The 18,044-nt window shown below is 45.5% G+C and overlaps 1 protein-coding gene across 7 annotated transcripts in view; it reads right to left on the bottom strand.

Annotated features, from left to right (window-relative positions):
- Window positions 1-18,044, bottom strand: part of PTK2B (protein tyrosine kinase 2 beta) — a 121,065-nt gene that overhangs the window by 29,069 nt on the left and 73,952 nt on the right. For 6 of the 7 annotated variants that reach the window (XM_059697518.1, XM_059697516.1, XM_059697517.1 and 3 more), the window contains exons 3-4: window positions 1,752-1,930; window positions 1,164-1,251 (exon numbers count right to left, since the gene is read on the bottom strand). In XM_059697518.1, the coding sequence (XP_059553501.1) occupies window positions 1,164-1,251; window positions 1,752-1,930 (267 nt within the window). Of the gene's footprint in view, window positions 1-1,163; window positions 1,252-1,751; window positions 1,931-3,512; window positions 3,687-18,044 lie in introns of all 7 variants that reach the window. The other variant, XM_059697519.1, reaches the window with a different exon arrangement.

Genomic DNA, 18,044 nt, shown 5'->3' with positions numbered 1-18,044 from the left:
CCCAGGATGCCTTGAGCACAATTCTGCCCGTCTCTCTCACATGCCCGCCATGCACAAATGCATAGCTGGAGATTAAGAGCAGAAGGGGGACGCTCACCCTCTGCTCTGCCCCTGCCTCCCTCCAGAAGCCTGAGCAGTGCTGACCAAGCCTCCACAGGCTGAGGTCTTCGAGGTTTTTTGAAGTGATTTAGACATGTTCCCATTGGCTCCGCGAGGCAGGGAGTTCCAATTCCCCTCCCCCCACTCCTCATTTTGGAGATATGAAAACTGGGATTTGGGGGAGGAGTCAGTAATTTTTCCAAAGCCTTGTTGGTAAGTAGTGACAGGTGTCATCCACTGTACAAGGAAAGTCTGGCGTGGTCTCCAGCAAACCAGGAGAGAGATATAGGAGGGAGCTAAGATCAGGCAGAATATATCGATGGCAACTGACGTTTACTTGGCATTCACTCTGTGTTAGGTCTTGTGTTAGGAACTTTACATGCGCCATAGTTGGTGTGTTGGAGCAGCTCCAAACAGCTATTGAAAGCCAGTTATTAAATGTTTTGAAATTTTGCAAGCTGATATCACATCAGTAGCTTGAAACAGGTCTATTTACACCATGGAAATTGGCAAGTTCTATGTTTTGTTTTGTTTTTCTTCAGAGAGCTGGTTTACCAGCACATTGTTAATAATATCATTTGATCCTCAATAATATAACCCTATAAAGTAGGTATTATTATTATTATCATCATCATCATCATCCCCATTTTATAGAAAACAGCTTTATGAAGGTGAAGTCCTGGGGCGGGGCGGGGGGGGGGGGGGGAAAGGGTGCGGGGGAGAGAGGGTACCAGCTTAGAAAATGGCAGAGCTGGATGAGGAACCAGGTGTGTCAGATGGCAGACCTGCTCTGCCTGCTTCACCAGCCAGGTCTCCTGGGCAGTAATTAGCCATTAGGAAAGCCCAAGAGGAGCCGTGAGTGTCTGGGGTGGGGTTAGCTGGCACTTAATTAGCTGTGAGAGACGCCGAGTTAGGCAGCTGACCAGGGGCCAAGGAATGTCCCCAAGAGAAATTTCCTGGACTGGGGCCTCCAAGGCTTTGTCCTCCCATCTCCTTAGGAGAGCCTGGCTAATACTTGGCATTTAAGGTGTAATAGGACCCTGGGCACAGGAGTTATTTTTTACCTGTTGGTAAAAATAAAGCAGCGTGGTCTTGTCTTCCTTCAGGCTCTCCATGAAGTCCTCTGGCAAGTAGCGGATTTGAAGGTCATACCTGGGACAGGACATTAAGACTCCCTTGTATGTAAAGGAGGAGTAGGGCTGGCAAAAGCAGATGCAACCTCACCCACCACCTGTGGTTCCTGGCCACCCATGTAGGACTTTTTGTTGGGTGGAGGACCACAGAGGACAGACGGGTGGCCAATAGGTGCTGACTCTCCACACTTCATCTTTATGGCCACCAACTTCCTTGGACCAGCCACTGGCCTGGCTCACCCTTCTCCCAGAACTCTCTTCCTCCCTCTCCACAGCACCAACAGCATCCTGCCTGGGGATGTTTCTAGGTACCTGTCTTGAATGAGGATGTGTTGTGACCCCATGCTAAGCTTTGGCAAGGACACGCATTGGACGCTGGAGGAGGACCAAGCTTAAAACGTCACTCAGATGCTCTAGAAGACTCTCAGGGGTAGGGAAATGCTCCAAGGAAGCACCTCCAGGGCCTCCCCACCCCACACTCATCTCCCCCCATTCGAGAGCCTAGGGCTCCTCTCCTACCTCCACTCGGCTTCCACGTGTAGATACTCATACTTGTCCTGCACCTCACCCACTGTCATCTGCGGGTGCAGCCAGTGGATCTCGTCTGACTTCATGTGCTTCAGCCTCAGCCCATAGCACTCAGCCAGCTGGATGTTGGGCCCGATCCGCCCGCTCAGCAGGATGGAGGCAATGACCTCCTGCGGAGAAGACAGGGGCATGGCTCAGAGGTGCCTCCTTCTAGGCTCCCACAGGCCTCACGCAGCCCCGGAGGTATGATTCTCTAGGGTGAGGTTCTGGCTTAATGTTTTATCCATCTGTGACTCTCTAGCCCTTAGTGTAAGGCCTGGACACAGTGAGTTCTAGGTGATGAATGAACAAACTGGCAAAATGAGGCAGAGACAGAGGAACTAAGAGGAGAGAGCAGAAGCGAAGGAGAAAATGCAGCGAAGCGAAGAGCACGAATTCTGTGCTTCTGCATTTCATTCCAACCAAACAATAATTACCGAGCAACCACCATGTAAAAGGCATGCTTTGAGTGGTTTCCAATTTACTCAGCATTGCTCGGGGTCTGCAGTAGGCACTTCTAGGCACTTTGCATACATTGCTTCATTATGTATGGATTGCTTCATTAAATCCATACAATACAGGAAAGTAGGTGTGACATCCCCCATGTGGCTGATGAGGAAACTGATGAGGCCACACAGCTCATGGAATTAAGCTGGGATTTTTAACCCTGGTCCACTGGACTCTGAGGATTTCAACTAGACCAAGCTGCTCTGTGGGATGGTGGGGCTGGACAAGAGAGAAGGACAGGACTCACATTAAGGGATTAAGTGGCACAGTCCCCACACAAGAAGCATGGCCACAGGAAATGGAGTGTTGATAAGAAACGAGGTACCCTCCTTATTCCTACTTTCTTGACCAGAAGTCAGGCTGCCCGACATCCTGATGCCATAGCTTCCTGGCCTAGAGCCAGAGCTGTACTAAGTGGAGGACAATTAGGCAGCTGCCTGGAAGCCCATCTACAAGGCCGCGCCTAGCTCTGAATCACATTGACTCCAGTTTAACTCAAGTTCCTCATGTGGTTCCATACCTAACTGGAGAACCCAGCCTACTCCTGGTGGAGCAGAGAGGACCCCCAAAGGCAACGTTTAAAACTCTCCGGCAATGTCTTATCTCTGTTGAATATCTTTGCAATGTGTATGCTACCAAGCCTACATACAGCCATTTATAACACAGAGAAAATAATAGCACCTCTTTTGAATGTTTTTTTAAGGATTAAATTAGATAAAAGTCCTTAGGACAGAATCTGACATGAGGTAAATACTAAGAAAAATGCTAGCACTATTTCTATATAGCAATCCATTATAGATTCGGATGCTTTTGTGAAAACAAAGAAAGATTGGGAAAACAAAAGAAAACTCTGGTTTCTTCTCCTTCGCCTTTTTTATCTCTTTTTCTTTCCCCTTCTCTTGGAGGTGGTGGGATGGCCACAGGTCAAAGCAGTGAGGCTGAGGGATTGGTAGTGGTTGCAAAGCCAGAATCAGAGCAAAGGAGGAGGTGGGGCTGGGCGGAGATGGATGGAGTGGTTAGGTGATTGGTTACATACAGGAGGATTGAGCAAAGGAGTAAATATATTGAGGATAATGGGAGATGGGTTTCTTTCTGTTAGAGAAAGTACTTGAAATATGGAGAGGGGAAGGCGAGAAAGAACCATGGGGAAAGAGAGAGAGAGAGAGAGAGAGAGAGAGAGAGAGAGAGAGACCATGAGTGCTTTACTTTTGAAAGAACCTAGGATCAATGATGTCCTGATTGTCATTTGTATACCAAACACTGCGTCTTAGTTTCCAAATATCCTTCTCCACTAAAAAGATCCAGGGCTCCTGGAAGAAATGGCTGATTCCAGGGCTAGGGCAAATAAAGTACCCGATGATCCTGGAATATCTTTTTGTGCTAGGAAAAAAAGGAAGAGATTGGAGAATGTTGGGGCTGTATAACAAGGAAACAGAATCAGCTTAAAGGGGCTGGCACTGGCCAAATCTGGGACAACCTAAGCTTTAAAATATTCAAGATAGGAAGGAATAGATTACACCCCACTGAATAAAATGGAATCTGAGACAGACAGATAGATAAATAAATAAATAAACAAACAAACAAAATAAATAAATAAATAAATAAATAAATGAAAAGGAAATGTTTTCCTTACTAGTAAATGTAGAAGGGATGGAAATAGAAAATCGCCATTTGGCAATAAATAGTGTTGGTTGGTTTGGGCATGACTCATCAATGGATGATACAGTTGGAGGGTTGAGGTCTGATGATAAATAGGATAGCAACATGATCTTAGCATATCTTCCTTCAGACACTAATCATATACCAAGGAAAACCTGGCTGACACAAAAGTTCCTCAATGCTAACACCATCATAAGTAGACAGGTAAACAGAACATCTCTCCCCTTGATCCAAGAACACTTAACTATTTCTGAGATATTCCTGCCAAAAGTTCATGTCTGAGCCTAGTCATGACACCCAGGGTGAGGGGGTCTTCTCAGAGATAAATAGAAGAAAAGGCCTGTACTCTTTCAGACTTGGCAACTCTTTCAGATTGGAGAAGACCAAAGAGATTGGACAACTAAATGCATTGTATATTCTTGGACCCGAGCAGCTAGCTGGAACCCTTAAGTTTGTATCAAATTTGTCAGAAGTGTGGGTGGCCTGGGAACCCTGGGACCCGAGACTGGGGTCTGACAAGGGGTGTCTTCTAGGGGACTGTGCCCTCAGCCTGTGAAGTCAGTGCTAGCTCCAGAATTGCACTGTGACGTGCACCAATCCTTCAGGTGCACCTGGACAGCAACCAGGTTAACCATCACAGGTGACAGAAAGAGAACTCACTTACGAGTCACACAAATCCTGTCTAACCCCAGTTCTGACATTTTCTTCTAACGGGATGACAAACTCCCTGAGCCACAGCCCCCTTCCTGCTGTCTCTACTCTTGTCTTGTGACGCTGCAGAATGATTCCTTCATGCAAACCATCAGCGACGATCTACGACGTACTCACTCTGCAAAGCATTGTTAGGAGCCCAGTGCCCACACAGAGCCCTCCCCTCAGGAGCTTCTGTTTAGTAGTGAGGCAGGAGAAAGTAGCTTAAATTGAGGACGTCCCAGAGTGAGGTAGGGAATCAGTTTTTTAAAAAATATTTTAATTGATTTTAGTGAGAGAGGAAGGGAGAGGGTGAGAGAGAGAAACATCGATGTGAGAAACAGAAATTGGTTGCCTACCCTAAGCACCCTGACCAAAGATCAAACCCACAACCCAGGCATGTGTCCGACCTGGAATGGAACCAGCAACCCCTCAGTGCATGGGACAACGCTCAACACACTGAGCCACACTGGCCAGGGTGGGAATCAGCTTAAATGAAGAAAAATTTGAGGTCTGACATGATCTCACTGTGGAGGCTTTTGGATCAGTCCTTTTTCCCTCACCCTTTACTGCCAATTCCCAAATATTCACACAGCTCCTCAAGCAAATGGTGGGAGCACCAAATCAGCCCTCTACCCACAGCTCAGATTGCCATTAATGAGTTAATATTTCTGTCTCTACTAGAGGCCTGGTGCACGAAAATTCGTGCACTGGGGGGGTGTCCCTCAGCTTGGCCTGCACCCCCTCGCAGTCTGGGAGCCCTCAGGGGATGTCCAACTGACTGCTTAGGCCCGCTCACCCCGCACCCACCGCTGCTGCCGGCCTCCTCTGTGGGAGGCAACCAGGTGGGCTGATCAGGGGATGGCACTGGCTCCGGCCAGCAGCCCTCTGCTGTCACTGCCCCTGTTGCCATCCCCTCCCTCTGCCCACTGGCACGTGCCTTGGCTGGCCTGGCGCCACCTGCTTGCCAGTCCTGCCCCTGGCCAACCGGTAGTTCTGCCATTCAGTCAATTTGCATATTATGCTTTTATTACATAGGATTAATAAATCACTTTAAAAAACAACAGTATAAGGTGTCTACCTACTTACTAAATTGACATATGTAACATGATAGGGAAAAATAAAAAGCTGTCTTACTTTTATCAGTTGCCATTTAGATAAGACCAGGATTCTTTTTTGCTACAGGAAAACCTTTACTTCTGCTCATAAGAGAGCTACTGAAAAGCAGGCCCTCAGTTTGCCTGTGGCTCACAGCGACTGGTGCTTTATTGCAAACAGTGGGATTTCTATGGCTTTCCTTCCTGCTTGGTTAACATTGATTTATTGTCTTTATCAAGTAGTGTGAAGACCCCAAACTGCCTTTGCCTCTCTCCCTCTTCTCTGGCATTTCCTCTTTTAGGTCAGAAACAAAGAAGGTTTGTATGCTTATCCCCATACCCATGGTAATTTCTCCCCAAAAAAAGGTCACCAAAAAAGGTCACCCAAGCAATTAGTTACTCAATCCACTTTCTCTTCCTTTATTGGTACTTAGCCACATTTTCCCCCGTCAGAAATTAATTTTTGTATATAGCATGAGGAATGGCTTACAATTAATTAGTTTTTACAAAGATGTCTAACATTAGGTGACTATATGTGTGGGGATGTTTCTCACCTCTTTTTCTGTTCCTTTGACCTAATAGTCTATACTTATAGCTCAGCTACATTTTATAACTTCTTTATTAATCGCTATAGTCTCATGATTTTCTTAGGTCCACCCTTTTATTTAAACAAAATACCACCCGGGCTATGTGGCTCAGTGGTTGAGTGTCGACCCATGAACCAAGAGGTCATGGTTCGATTCCCTGTCAAGGCACATGGTCGAGTTGTGAGCTCAATCCCCTGTGCAGGGTGTGCAGGAATAGCTGATCGATGATGTTTCTCTCTCATTGATGTTTCTATCTCTCTATCTTCACCTTCCTCTCTCTCTCTAAAAATCAATAAAATAAAATACCTAATTTTTTTTATTCTTGAGCTTATAAAATATATTTCATGTTAATGGCTGAGTTTTTAGAAATATCATAACTGAGACCCCCTGCCTCCCACCTTCCATTAGAATTGGCCTCACCTTTACTAATGTCACACCTCTTATTGGGGGCAGCCTGCATCCAGTGCCTGGTCACCATTTCAGGGGTGTAAAGGCCCTGTCTGTTCATCCCAATTTAGGACAGCTCTGCTGGGCCATCCCAGCTTCGGAGCATCACAGCCCAACTTCTCCCTCTGCCCATCCTGCGTCCCTCACTCCCCCAGGTGAGTTTCACCAGAGTATTCATAACACGCTTCATACATGCAAACAGGCTTACTTTCCTGGGACCCCATCTGAGGCACAGGCCTTCAAATTGCTTTCAGGCTTAATTTAACTCCTTACTCTTTCTCTATAAAGTCAAAATGCTCGTCTTCTTAGAAATTATTGAATTTAAAATTTTAATAAATCAAAGCCTTCATTTCAAAAAGTCCTGCCTGAATTCTATTTTAAAAGGTATCACGTTGAGATTGAGGACATTTTCGAACAGGTGACTTTTTGTCAAAAATCCTCATTGGTTCCTCATTTTCTCCATGCTAGGGTAAGATCCAAACTCTTTAGCATGAGGCATAAAAGGCCCTTTGGAAGTTTCCTCCACGTGCTCTTTCCAGTCTCAGCTCCCACTCGCATCCACGCTGTGCTCTAAGTTCCAGCCTCCCAGAATTCCTCTTTCTCATCCAAGCACAGCGTGCTCTTCAGGCCTGGAGGACCCCTGGCTCCCTGCTCCCTCCTGTCCTCTCATCCAGGTGAGCTTCCAGTTATCCTTTAAAACCCAGTCAGCACCGTGAGGTCCTCTGGGAAGCCCTTCCTGACTCACCTTAAAGGGTTTGTTTCCTCCTCAGAATACCCAAAGACCTTTGCACACACATCTAGTAAGATACCATTTTTTAAACTGATTTTTAGGGAGAGAGAGAAAGGGAGAGGGATAGAGAGATAGAACCATCTATGAGAGAGAAACAGCATTGATCAGCTGCCTTCTTCACGCCCCACATCGGGATCGAGCCTGCAACCCGAGCATGAGCCCTGACTGGGAATAGAACCATGACCGCTTGGTTCCTGGGCCGATGCTCAACCAATGAGCCACACCAGCCAGGCTAGTAGAAAAAAAGACATGTTGAAGTCCTAATAGCCAGGATCTTACAATGTGACCATATTTAGAAATATGGTCTTTACAGACTGATCAAATTACAATGAGGTCATTGGGGTAGTTCCAATCCAATATGACTGACGTCCTTATAAAAAGGGGACAATTGAACATAGAGGGAGACATGCACACAGAAGAATGTCAGGGAAAAATGGAGGATTTGAGTACTGTGTCTACAAACCAAGGACTGCTGAAGATTGCCAGCAAGCCACCAGCAGCTCGTAAGAGGTAAGGAAGTATCCTTCTCTTAAGGCAGCGGTTCTCAACCTGTGGGCCGTGACCCCTTTGGCGGTCGAACGACCCTTTCACAGGGGTTGCCTAAGACCATCCTGCATATCAGATATTTACATTACGATTCATAACAGTAGCAACATTACAGTTATGAAGTAGCAACAAAAATAACTTTATGGTTGGGTCACAACATGAGGAACTGTATTTAAAGGGCCAGAAGGTTGAGAACCAGTGTAGAGTTTCAGAGGGAGCATGGCCTTGCTGATCTTGGACTTCTAGTCTCCAGCTTCAGAGCATCCCAGCCCAACTTCTGTTGTTTCGAGTCACCTCATTTGTGGTACTTTGTTATGGCAGCCCTAAGAAACTAATATAGACATTAACCAATTAGAACTAAAACAATTGGCCATATTTGTCTTCCTAACCTTTCAAATCAAGGTCAGAAGCCAAGCCTTACATATGATATCATGCCCAATTCCAAGCCTAGGCCTGGCACAAGGAAAGCCCTCAACTATTTGAGGAAATGAACAGTGGCCAGCTCCTTGCATCACAAACTGGGGTTTTGAAGGATAGTGAACTACCATCCAAAATGTTCAAGAGATCAGGAGTACGGTGATTGACACCACCACAGGCTTCGGAGTCTACAGGACCTGGGCACCTGACCTCCATTTCCCCATCTGTAAAATGGGGAAAACACCCTTTCAGTCATGGGATTATGGGTGGGATTAGATAACATGTGGTATAAATAAAAAGAGCAGGTATTAAATTATAAGCATGTGACACTGGCCCCCTCCACCTTCTAAGGCGATTTCCGTGCATCACTCAACTCTTGGACGTCTTGTTTGTATTATAACAAACGGGATCTATAGGATAGGAAATCGTATACAAAGTATGGCAGTGATAGAAGTAGAAACAAACTATTCCAGAATGAAATATATCAAAATGTGAACAGTGTTGTCTTGGGTTAGTGCAATTATGTACATGTAGATTTTTATTCTCCCAGGTTTCCTGTGTTCGAACTTTTGTATATAATGTAATAGTTAGGAGAATGGCCTCAGAGTCCGAAACTGTTTCATCTCTGATGTGCTTTGTGACTTTGGGCAAATTAACTTCTCTGATTGGTCATTTGTAAAATGTAAAAATGTTCCTCTTTCATAGGGTTCTTTTGATGATTAAATGAGATGATGATACCAGTTAGGAACTTAGCATAAGGCTCTGCATAGAGTAGTGCTAAAGAAAATGTATTATTATTATTATCGAATGAACATGTATTCACTTTATATATTGTTGGATTTGATTTGCTCATATTTTATTAAGGATTTTTGCACATATGTTCATGAGCAATATTGGTCTGTAGTATACTGTGCATATATTCATTTTATAATTGTAAAAAATCTCTTCAAAAATAAATGTTTAAGTTTAGCTATGATAAGCTTGGTTTCACAGATTAGGCATGAAAAATTCATAGTGAAATAATAGGAGCAGACATCATCTTCCAACTTAAGACAAATGCCATAGCGTATGCCTACGTGCTTGGCTCATGTGCTAGCAAGTGGGGACCTCACATCCTCCTGATAAGCTCAGTTTTTAAGAGGTGAATAAAATCCCTGAAAAATATACTACTCTAAAATAAAAATGCTGACTAGACAGTAAATGTCACTGGTCCAGAGAGCAAAAGAATAGCCGAAATTCACCCAGATCTTGATGAAAGCTAAGTTGAGCAGATATTTTGCCTTCTAGAGACTAGAAGATCAGATGTAAAAGCAGACCTTACTGGCATAGCCCCAAAAATAAAATCTAGCCCTGGCTGGTGTTGGTCAATGGTTAGAGTGTCAGCCCATGCACCAAAGGGTCTTGGGTTCAATTTCAGGTGAAGAGCACAAACGTGGGTTGCAGGTTCAGTCCCCAGCCCTGGGCATGGCACATGTGGGAGGCAACCAATCGATGTGTCTCTCTCACATCAATGTTTCTCTCCCCCCCTCTTCCCTTCCATTCTCTCTAAAGATCAATGGAAAAAATATCCATTGGTGAAGATTAACAAAAATAATAATATTAATTAAAAAATAAAATCTACAACTATATAGATACTCAAATGTTCAAATGTTTATTAAGCTCATAAAACTTAGACTGGAATTTTAGAGCCTTGAGTAAATTTAGAGATCACTTAAATTGACTGTTTTTAAACAAAGAAACGGAGACCTAAGGAGGTCAGGTGACTTACCCAAGAACATACAAGGAATTCTATTTTAAACCAGCTGAAATTCTATTAAATTCTATCAACCAATCTATCACTTATGATTGCTAATCTTCCCTCTGGTTAACTTCCTATTTGGTCTTTACATTAAGTGATGTAGGAGATTACTGGTCTCATTTGAGTACTCTCTAGGCATCAGTTCATTCATTCATTCTACAAATATCTCCTGCATATCTCCTGGGTTAGGCTCTATGTAGGCACTGGGGATACAGTGGTGAATAAGACAGGAGGCCACTTCTGCTTTGAGACAGACAAGTGCTAGATTGATGACCATGGGAATGCTATGGCACCACCTCCAACCACGCAATGCCCATCTACAGACTTTCTCTTCCCTTCGGCCCATCCAGCCCTCTTCTGTCACCCTTTCATAGATCCTTCCAGACTCACTACCTTGTGAGTTCTCAGACTCTAAAACAATGACCTTATACTCTGGAGCTCTCCACCATTCCAGGATTACTGATAATCCTTTCCCAGAGAGCGTGAGCCAGTTGGGTGTCCTGCAGGCAGAGGTGGGGCAGCAATGGGTCCCAGCACCCCTGAGATTCTGATTCAGTGAATGTGGAATGGGACTGCCAAGTAACTGGTATTTTAAAAACTCTTCCGTGACTCAGACAATCTGCCTCATCTGGGAACCCTGATGTAGCAGTTACAGAAACCCACCTGCCTGCCCTATTCACAGCATCTCTTGGGCATTTGCTGCCACAGACCCAGGCCACCACCCCCAGAACATACCAGGTCATTCAGAAACTCTTTCTCCTCCACTGGAATTTGGACTTGAGATATGGAATTCTAGCCAGCCTCAGTTGGCTTTATAACTAGAATCCATCCATCGATTCATTCATGCAGCATTAAATAATTACCCATTAATGAATTCCAGATTGGAGAATCAAAGGCAAAGTCCTTCTCTTATGGTGCTTATTTTCTATCAGGGGGTGGGTTAAACAGTAAAAAAAAATAAGCATAATAATATCTCAGGTTCAGATAAGTGCTAACAAGACACACAAAGAAGGTCAAGGCACCAGAAAGACAGGGGCTGCTATTTTACATGAGGTGGCCAGCAAAGACCTCTCTGAGAAGGTGGCATTTGTATAGATTCCCCAGAGGAAGAAAGGAGAAGAGAAGTGACCTTGTAGGGAAAGAGTCGTCCAGGCAAAGGGATCAGAGAGCATAGAAGCCCCAAGGTAGGCATTTGGGAGGCCGCAGTGTGCTTGGTGCTTTTAAGCAGCTGTGAAGAGGCCAGTGGGGCTGGGGCGGAGAGGGCATGAAGGGAAGTGAGGGGAGAAAGCTAGGCCAGGCTTGCTTTCTGTAAAGGGCCGGGTAGAAATACTTTAGGCCTTATGGGCCATATGGCTTATGTCACAACTACCCAGCTCTGCTGTTGTATGTAGCTCAATAGCAGGCCTAGACAATATGTAAACAAGTGAGTATGGCTGTGTTCCAATAAAACTTTATTGACAACAACAGGTGGTGGGCCATATTTGGCCTGCAGGCCATTGCTTGTTGACCTCTGTTGTAGACCGAAGTAAGGACTTTGGATTTTATTTTGAGTGAGACGGGACCATTGGAGATTTAAAGTAAAGCAGTGATGTGATCTAAGCTATACCTCAAATATATCCCTCTAGCTGACCTGTGTTTTGAAAATCACCATAGCTGCTACCTATAGAATGAACCACAGGGGGATAAGGGGAGAAGCAGTTGGGAAGCGATAGGTAAGAGATGCTAATGGTCTGGACCAGGGTAGAGGCCATGGAGATGGTAAGAAGAAAGTGGTTAGAATCCAGATATGTTTTGATGGCAGGGTTGACAGGATTTCCTGATGGATTGAATACAGAATGTGAGAGAAAAAGAATCCAAGAATGACTCTGAGGTCTGTACCCTGAGACACAATTCACTGAGAGAACAGAGATGGTGAGAATGGCCTGGCAACTGAGACTCCCGAGCAGCAGTGGGGAAAAGCGACTTTCATCAGCCTGTGCTCTGTGGTCATTTCCCAGTAGAGTCTTGAGCTTCAGTGTGCATGTACAGAGGTGTGCAAATTGCTTGTTCACCTGCATACTGTATACACAGGTCTGTCTACAGCTGAATGGGGGTGCCAGCGACACACACTGATCCTGATGGCTGAGGTGGGCTGAATGGTGGAACCTAAAAGATATGCCCATGCCCCAACCCAGGGGCAGGGAACTTGTTTCTGCCAAGGGCCATTTGGATATTTAAATGGAGCTAAGGCCGTACAAAATTATGAGCTTAAAAGTTAGCCTGCTATATTTAGTCAAACATTTCATTAATGCATCCCTAATACCTTGACAGGGCCAGACCAAATGATTTTTCAGGCCTTAGATGGCCGATGGGCCAGACGTTCCCACCCCTGCCTTAACCCATGGAACCTGTGATGTGAACTCATTAGGAAAAAGAGTCTTCGCAAATGTAATTAAGTTAAAGATCTCAAGATGAGATCATTCTGGACTGTCTGGGTGGCTCCTAAATCCAATGACGTGTCCTTATGAAAGACACACAGAGAGAAGAGGAGAGGGGATGTGCAGACAGAGGCAGCCATAAACCAAGGAAGCAGGAGCCACCGGAAGCTGGAGGGGGCAAAGGGGATTCCTCCCATGGAACCTTGGAGGTGGCACAGTCCTGCCGACTCTCAAGATTGGGCTTCCAGCGTCCAGAACTGTGAGAGAATGTGTTCCTGTTGTTTTAGGCCACCCGTTTGTTGGTCATTTGTTACCTCAGCCCTAGGAACCAAGTACAATAGCTAGACAAGTTCTGGGTTCTCAACACACCTAAGGGATAACTTTTTAAAAAGTGATGGATGAACAAAATAGTAAAAGTTAGCATCACTAATCCCACTCTGAAAGCATTCATGTTGATGTGATAAAAAGACTCTATCTAACCAGGACATTCAGCAAGGCAACTGCCAGATTAAAAATAGAAATGTAAGCACGGGCACCTGACTGCTAATTTGTCGATGTAATGAATGCGGTCATGCAGACAAAGAGAGGCCCGGAACTCTGCGTGTGCCTTGGGTCCCCATCTGCAGACGTCGGTGGGTAAGTGCGCTGGCCTGTGAGCACACACAGGAAACAGGGAGGGGGTACAGCAAGGAGACGGTCCTTGCGAATGCACCTCTTTTTGTATCACTGCGAGTGTCTCTGTGTCTCTGTGGTATCAGTTTGTGGTTTCTTGGCTGAACCCTTTCTTCTCAGGTTTTCAGAGACTATTCTCACATATGGGGGGCTGGCCTGGGCTGGCTTCATTTATTCTCTTTAGGGTGACCTTTCTTTTAGACACGGTAACTTCCCAGGACAGGGAATCATGCCTTCCTCCCCTCTGGCACCTCAACCTAGTGGTCTTAGTCCTAGTGGCATCTGCAGGAGGGCAGCAGGTTGGTTCTGGAAACACAGAACCTGAGCGGATGCACTGTGGGCTGGAGGCTGCTCTTCTGACTACAAGGAGCGGTTGGCTGGGTGTCTTAGCTCCAGCTGCTATAACACAATACCAGAGACTGGGTGGCCTAAATGACAAGCATTTATTTCTTATCGTTGAATCTAGAGGCTGTGAGGTCCCACCCCAAGGTGCTGGCAGATTTGGTTTTTGGTGAGGGCTCTCTTCTCATTTGCAGATGGCAGCCTCCTTGCTGTGTCCTCACATGGCGGGGAGAGCGCTCTCGTCTCTTCACCTTCTTTCAAGGACACTAATCCCATCATGGGAGCCCTCATGGCCTCATCCAAACCTAATCACCTCCCACAGGCCCCACCTCCTAATACCATCACACTGGGGCTTCCACATAGGAATTGGGGGTGGGAGACACAAACATCCAGCCCATCACACCCCGTGTCTGGTTAAGGGATAGATTTAAACAATAAACTAAATGGGATGATTTTCTAATGAGTATAGGGCAGAATGGGCCACAATATCTGAAATCTGCTTCTCTGGGAATGATCTGGAATGTGTTGTGTGACCTGGATTTACTAGGGAGGGCAGTGAGTACAAGTGTGCAGAACAGGCTACATTTGGGACTGGACTCTGCCCTCCTTACACATCAGGCAAGTGACACACACCAGATACCCCTGCAGCCTGGGAGCCTTGTTCTGAGGGGAGGGGACACAACTGGACCTGGCGGAAAGGGCACGGGATGTCTCAGTCATCCCCTCCCGGGAATGTAAATGGATTCTAAGCGGGTTGATGCTTCAAGACAAAATGAGGGTGAATGTGGCTTTCCAGCATGAAAGAGGCTGGCTGAGGAACAGAGTCTTGGATGTGGGGGTCCTGCCTGCACCCTGGGAACCACACCATATCACAGACAAGTGCCTGCTTTTCTGCTTAAGATCCTCCTTGTGTGACACAGATGATCCGATGATGGACAGAGATGGGCCCCTGCAGAGAGTGGGTCAGCTGGGGTTAGCCAGAGAGAGAAAACACCATGAGCCAGCAAGTCAGTGTGAGGCAGAGAAAGGAGCAAATACGGCACTTAGAAGTAGGTGACCATATAATTTATCCCCAGAATCATGATGCTCTTGAGATTGGCAGGGGCATTGTTAACAGTCATCCCTAGACAGTGTGTGTAAACTAAGACTGTCCAAGACAAACCAGGACACATGGTCACCCTATCCGCCACACCCTAGAAGAGAGCAAGTGAAGAGGAAAGAGAAAGGAGAAGAGTGTGGGTAGACAGCAGGGAGGTGGGGAGAGAGTATGAAAGAGAGGCTGTAAGAGTCAGAGAGATGCCCTGTGTGGGCATGTCTGGGTGGCACTCCGCTGGTTGTTTACAAAGTGTTATCTTAACCCCTTTCCCAGACAAGCAAATTAGCATGTGAGAGAAATATATAGTGCTAGAAGCCTCCACTTGCTACAGAGATTCTGAGCTCCCAAACAAACACAATTTCCCATGAATATCAAACAAAAGGGGAAATGAAAAATCAAGAAGAGACAGATTTAGCACGTTGCTTAATTCTCTTCAACACCTGTCCTAAGGACAAGGGCCAGCACTTATTCACCCAGCTTTTAACAACACAGAGAAAGCATCATGAGGCTATTGTATTTGCATAGAAAAAAATGGAGAATAAAAGAAACACATGAATTCAGCAAGTATGCACGGAGTAACTATGATTTGGCAATGTGCTACCAATGGACCATGCCAAGGTGGTTCTTGATTGCTTCTGTTTCATCAGACACAGCGAGATGGGGGTGCCGGAACTTCAAGAGTGTTCATATGGAAGGACCCGTGCTTGGCGAGCTTGAAAGGGCTGGCAGCGTTTTGAGCATGGGGAGATGGTGAAAGAAGATATGTAGCTGAAAGTAGAAAGTTCCGTCAAAGAACAAAGCCCAGCTAGGGAAGGAAAGCGCAAGAAGAGGGCAGGAAGCGAAGCAGGGGTGGGAGGGGCCACTCTAGGAGGAGAGCCTCAGGCAGGGAAGCTGGGTATGGACCTCCAGGCCTGGATACAGCGTCCACAATTAGCCCTTGAATAGCAAAGCTATTCCTCGACTTTGGGCAGAGCTCTTCTGTACTCTCTCCTCTCACAGAACCTCTTTCTTCCTGTCAGAGTACTTGCCTCCACTTGTTGTAAAGGTTCATTCATCAGTGTGAGTCACTGTCAGGCTCACCTTTGGCCTGGACGCTCCATGAAAGCAGGGAGTGCATCTGTGTTTGGGGGTATGTCATAACAAGCATGGTGCCGGTACATGGGGCACTCAACACATACTTGTGAAATGAATGATGATATTATTCAGGACTCTTTCATAAATGATCTCACCCACAGCCATGGCTTCAACCACTCTGCCGAGGCTGACAACACTCAAATGCCTATCTCTAGCCCGTTCTTTCCTCAAGAATCATGTATCAAAGAGTCTACTCAGCATTTTCACATGAAAATGAGCATCTCAATTGCTCTGACACGTCCAAAACTGAACTTGTGAACGCCCCACTCCCCAGTTAGTTTCTCCTCAAGTGTTCTTCATTTTAGGAAGTGGGGCCCTGTCCACCTGCACCAGGGCTTCCAGTCTTGACACCTTCTTCTTCATTCCTGTATCTCTTGTCCATCAGCAAAACCTTTCATTTCTACCTCCTGAATTAGCTGCATTACAATTACTTCTCTCCATACACCATGGTGGTTAAGAGTGCAAGCTCTGGAGATGGGTTGACTGGCTTTGAAAATAGGTCCTACCACTTAACTAGCAACTTCCTTAACTCCTCTGGACCTTATTTCCTTGTATACAAAATGGAGATGATAATAACAGTATGTGCTTCATAGGGGTTTTTTGAGACGTCAGTAGGATAATGCATAAGCTGTGCTTTCAAAAGTGCTAGCTGCTATCATCACCACCATCACCTTGCCCTTGGGAGCAGCATTACCATCACCACCATCATCATCACAATCATCATCATCACCACCTCATCATCAATCCTCATCACCATCATCTCATCATTGTCACCACCACCACCGCCATCACCAACAACACCATCACAAACATCATTATCACCATCATTATCATCACCATGGCTACATCCCAATCTAAGATACCATCATCTGAATTACTGCAATATCACCTAACATCTCCCCACATCCATTCTTGCCTTCTTCCAATCTGTTTGCCACTATGTGACCCAAGTGATCTTTTAAAAATGCAATCTGGCATCATTCATATGCTTAAAGGATATCAGTGACTTCCCACAAGAGATGGGGTAAAATCCAAAATCGTGAATGTGGTTTAAATAGCCAATCTTGGCCATTCTTTAGCCTCAGACCTGCCCTGTGCCTTACCACTTCAGGAGCTTCTGCTGGCAAAACTCTGAAATGTTGCTTAGACTCATTATCTCTCTGACTGCACAATGCCTTCTGCCCCCATCTCTCCACTGAAGATGTCTAGCAAAAAGTCATTATTGCACTTGTTACTGAGTCGAATAAACCTATTTTTAGCCTTATCTGATTTGACCTTTCTGAGTGTCTGACACTATTAACCACTCTTTCCTCAAATTTTCTTCTACTTTTGTCTCCCTTGCCTGTTCTTTTGTTTATTTTTATCTTTCTCTGGATGATTTATCTTTTTCCTTCACCTGTTCTTCCTTCTCTACCAGCCTCTAAGAAGTGATTTCCCAAGGTTTCCTCATTGAAACTCTTTTTCTCTTGCTCTACTCATTCTCTGTGGGTGATTCTATCCATTCACACGGTATCCATTGCTTACTGACTCTTGAATCTTCAACTGTAGGTCCTTTCTCCCTCCTGAGCTCCAGGTCCACTTTCCTCCATGAGGGTGTTTTTAATAAACACAACACATGTTAAAGCTGAAATCTCAGAACACCCTTTCTCTGTTAGCTCAATGAATGGTACCATCACCCATTCAGTTGCCCAAGCAAAAGCTTGAGTCATCCAGTCTCCTTCCTTTATCTCCTTCCCTACATCTAGGTAATCATCAAATTCTGTTGATTCTGCCTCCTTGGATGTACTCAGATTTATTGACTTGTCTGTGTTCCCAATACTACTCCCTTAGTTCAAGCCCTCCTCATTTCCCACCAGCACTGTGGCCACAGCTTCCTAACCCAATTGCCTTTCACCAACCTTTCCTCTCTCCTGCCTTTTTTGTACTGCTATCAAAGTTTAGGGAAAAGAGCTTCCTAAATGATTTTTCCTGAGAACTAGTGGCCCAACTTTTAAAAGAAGGGGTTCTTAGGCCATTAAGAAATGGCTAAAGGAAATAGCCCCTCTG

This window comes from Myotis daubentonii, chromosome 5 (genome assembly GCF_963259705.1).
Source record: "Myotis daubentonii chromosome 5, mMyoDau2.1, whole genome shotgun sequence".
NCBI classification, from domain to species: domain Eukaryota; kingdom Metazoa; phylum Chordata; class Mammalia; order Chiroptera; family Vespertilionidae; genus Myotis; species Myotis daubentonii.
Note: the sequence above shows the minus strand (reverse complement) of the source record. Positions and strands in the feature narration are given on the sequence as shown.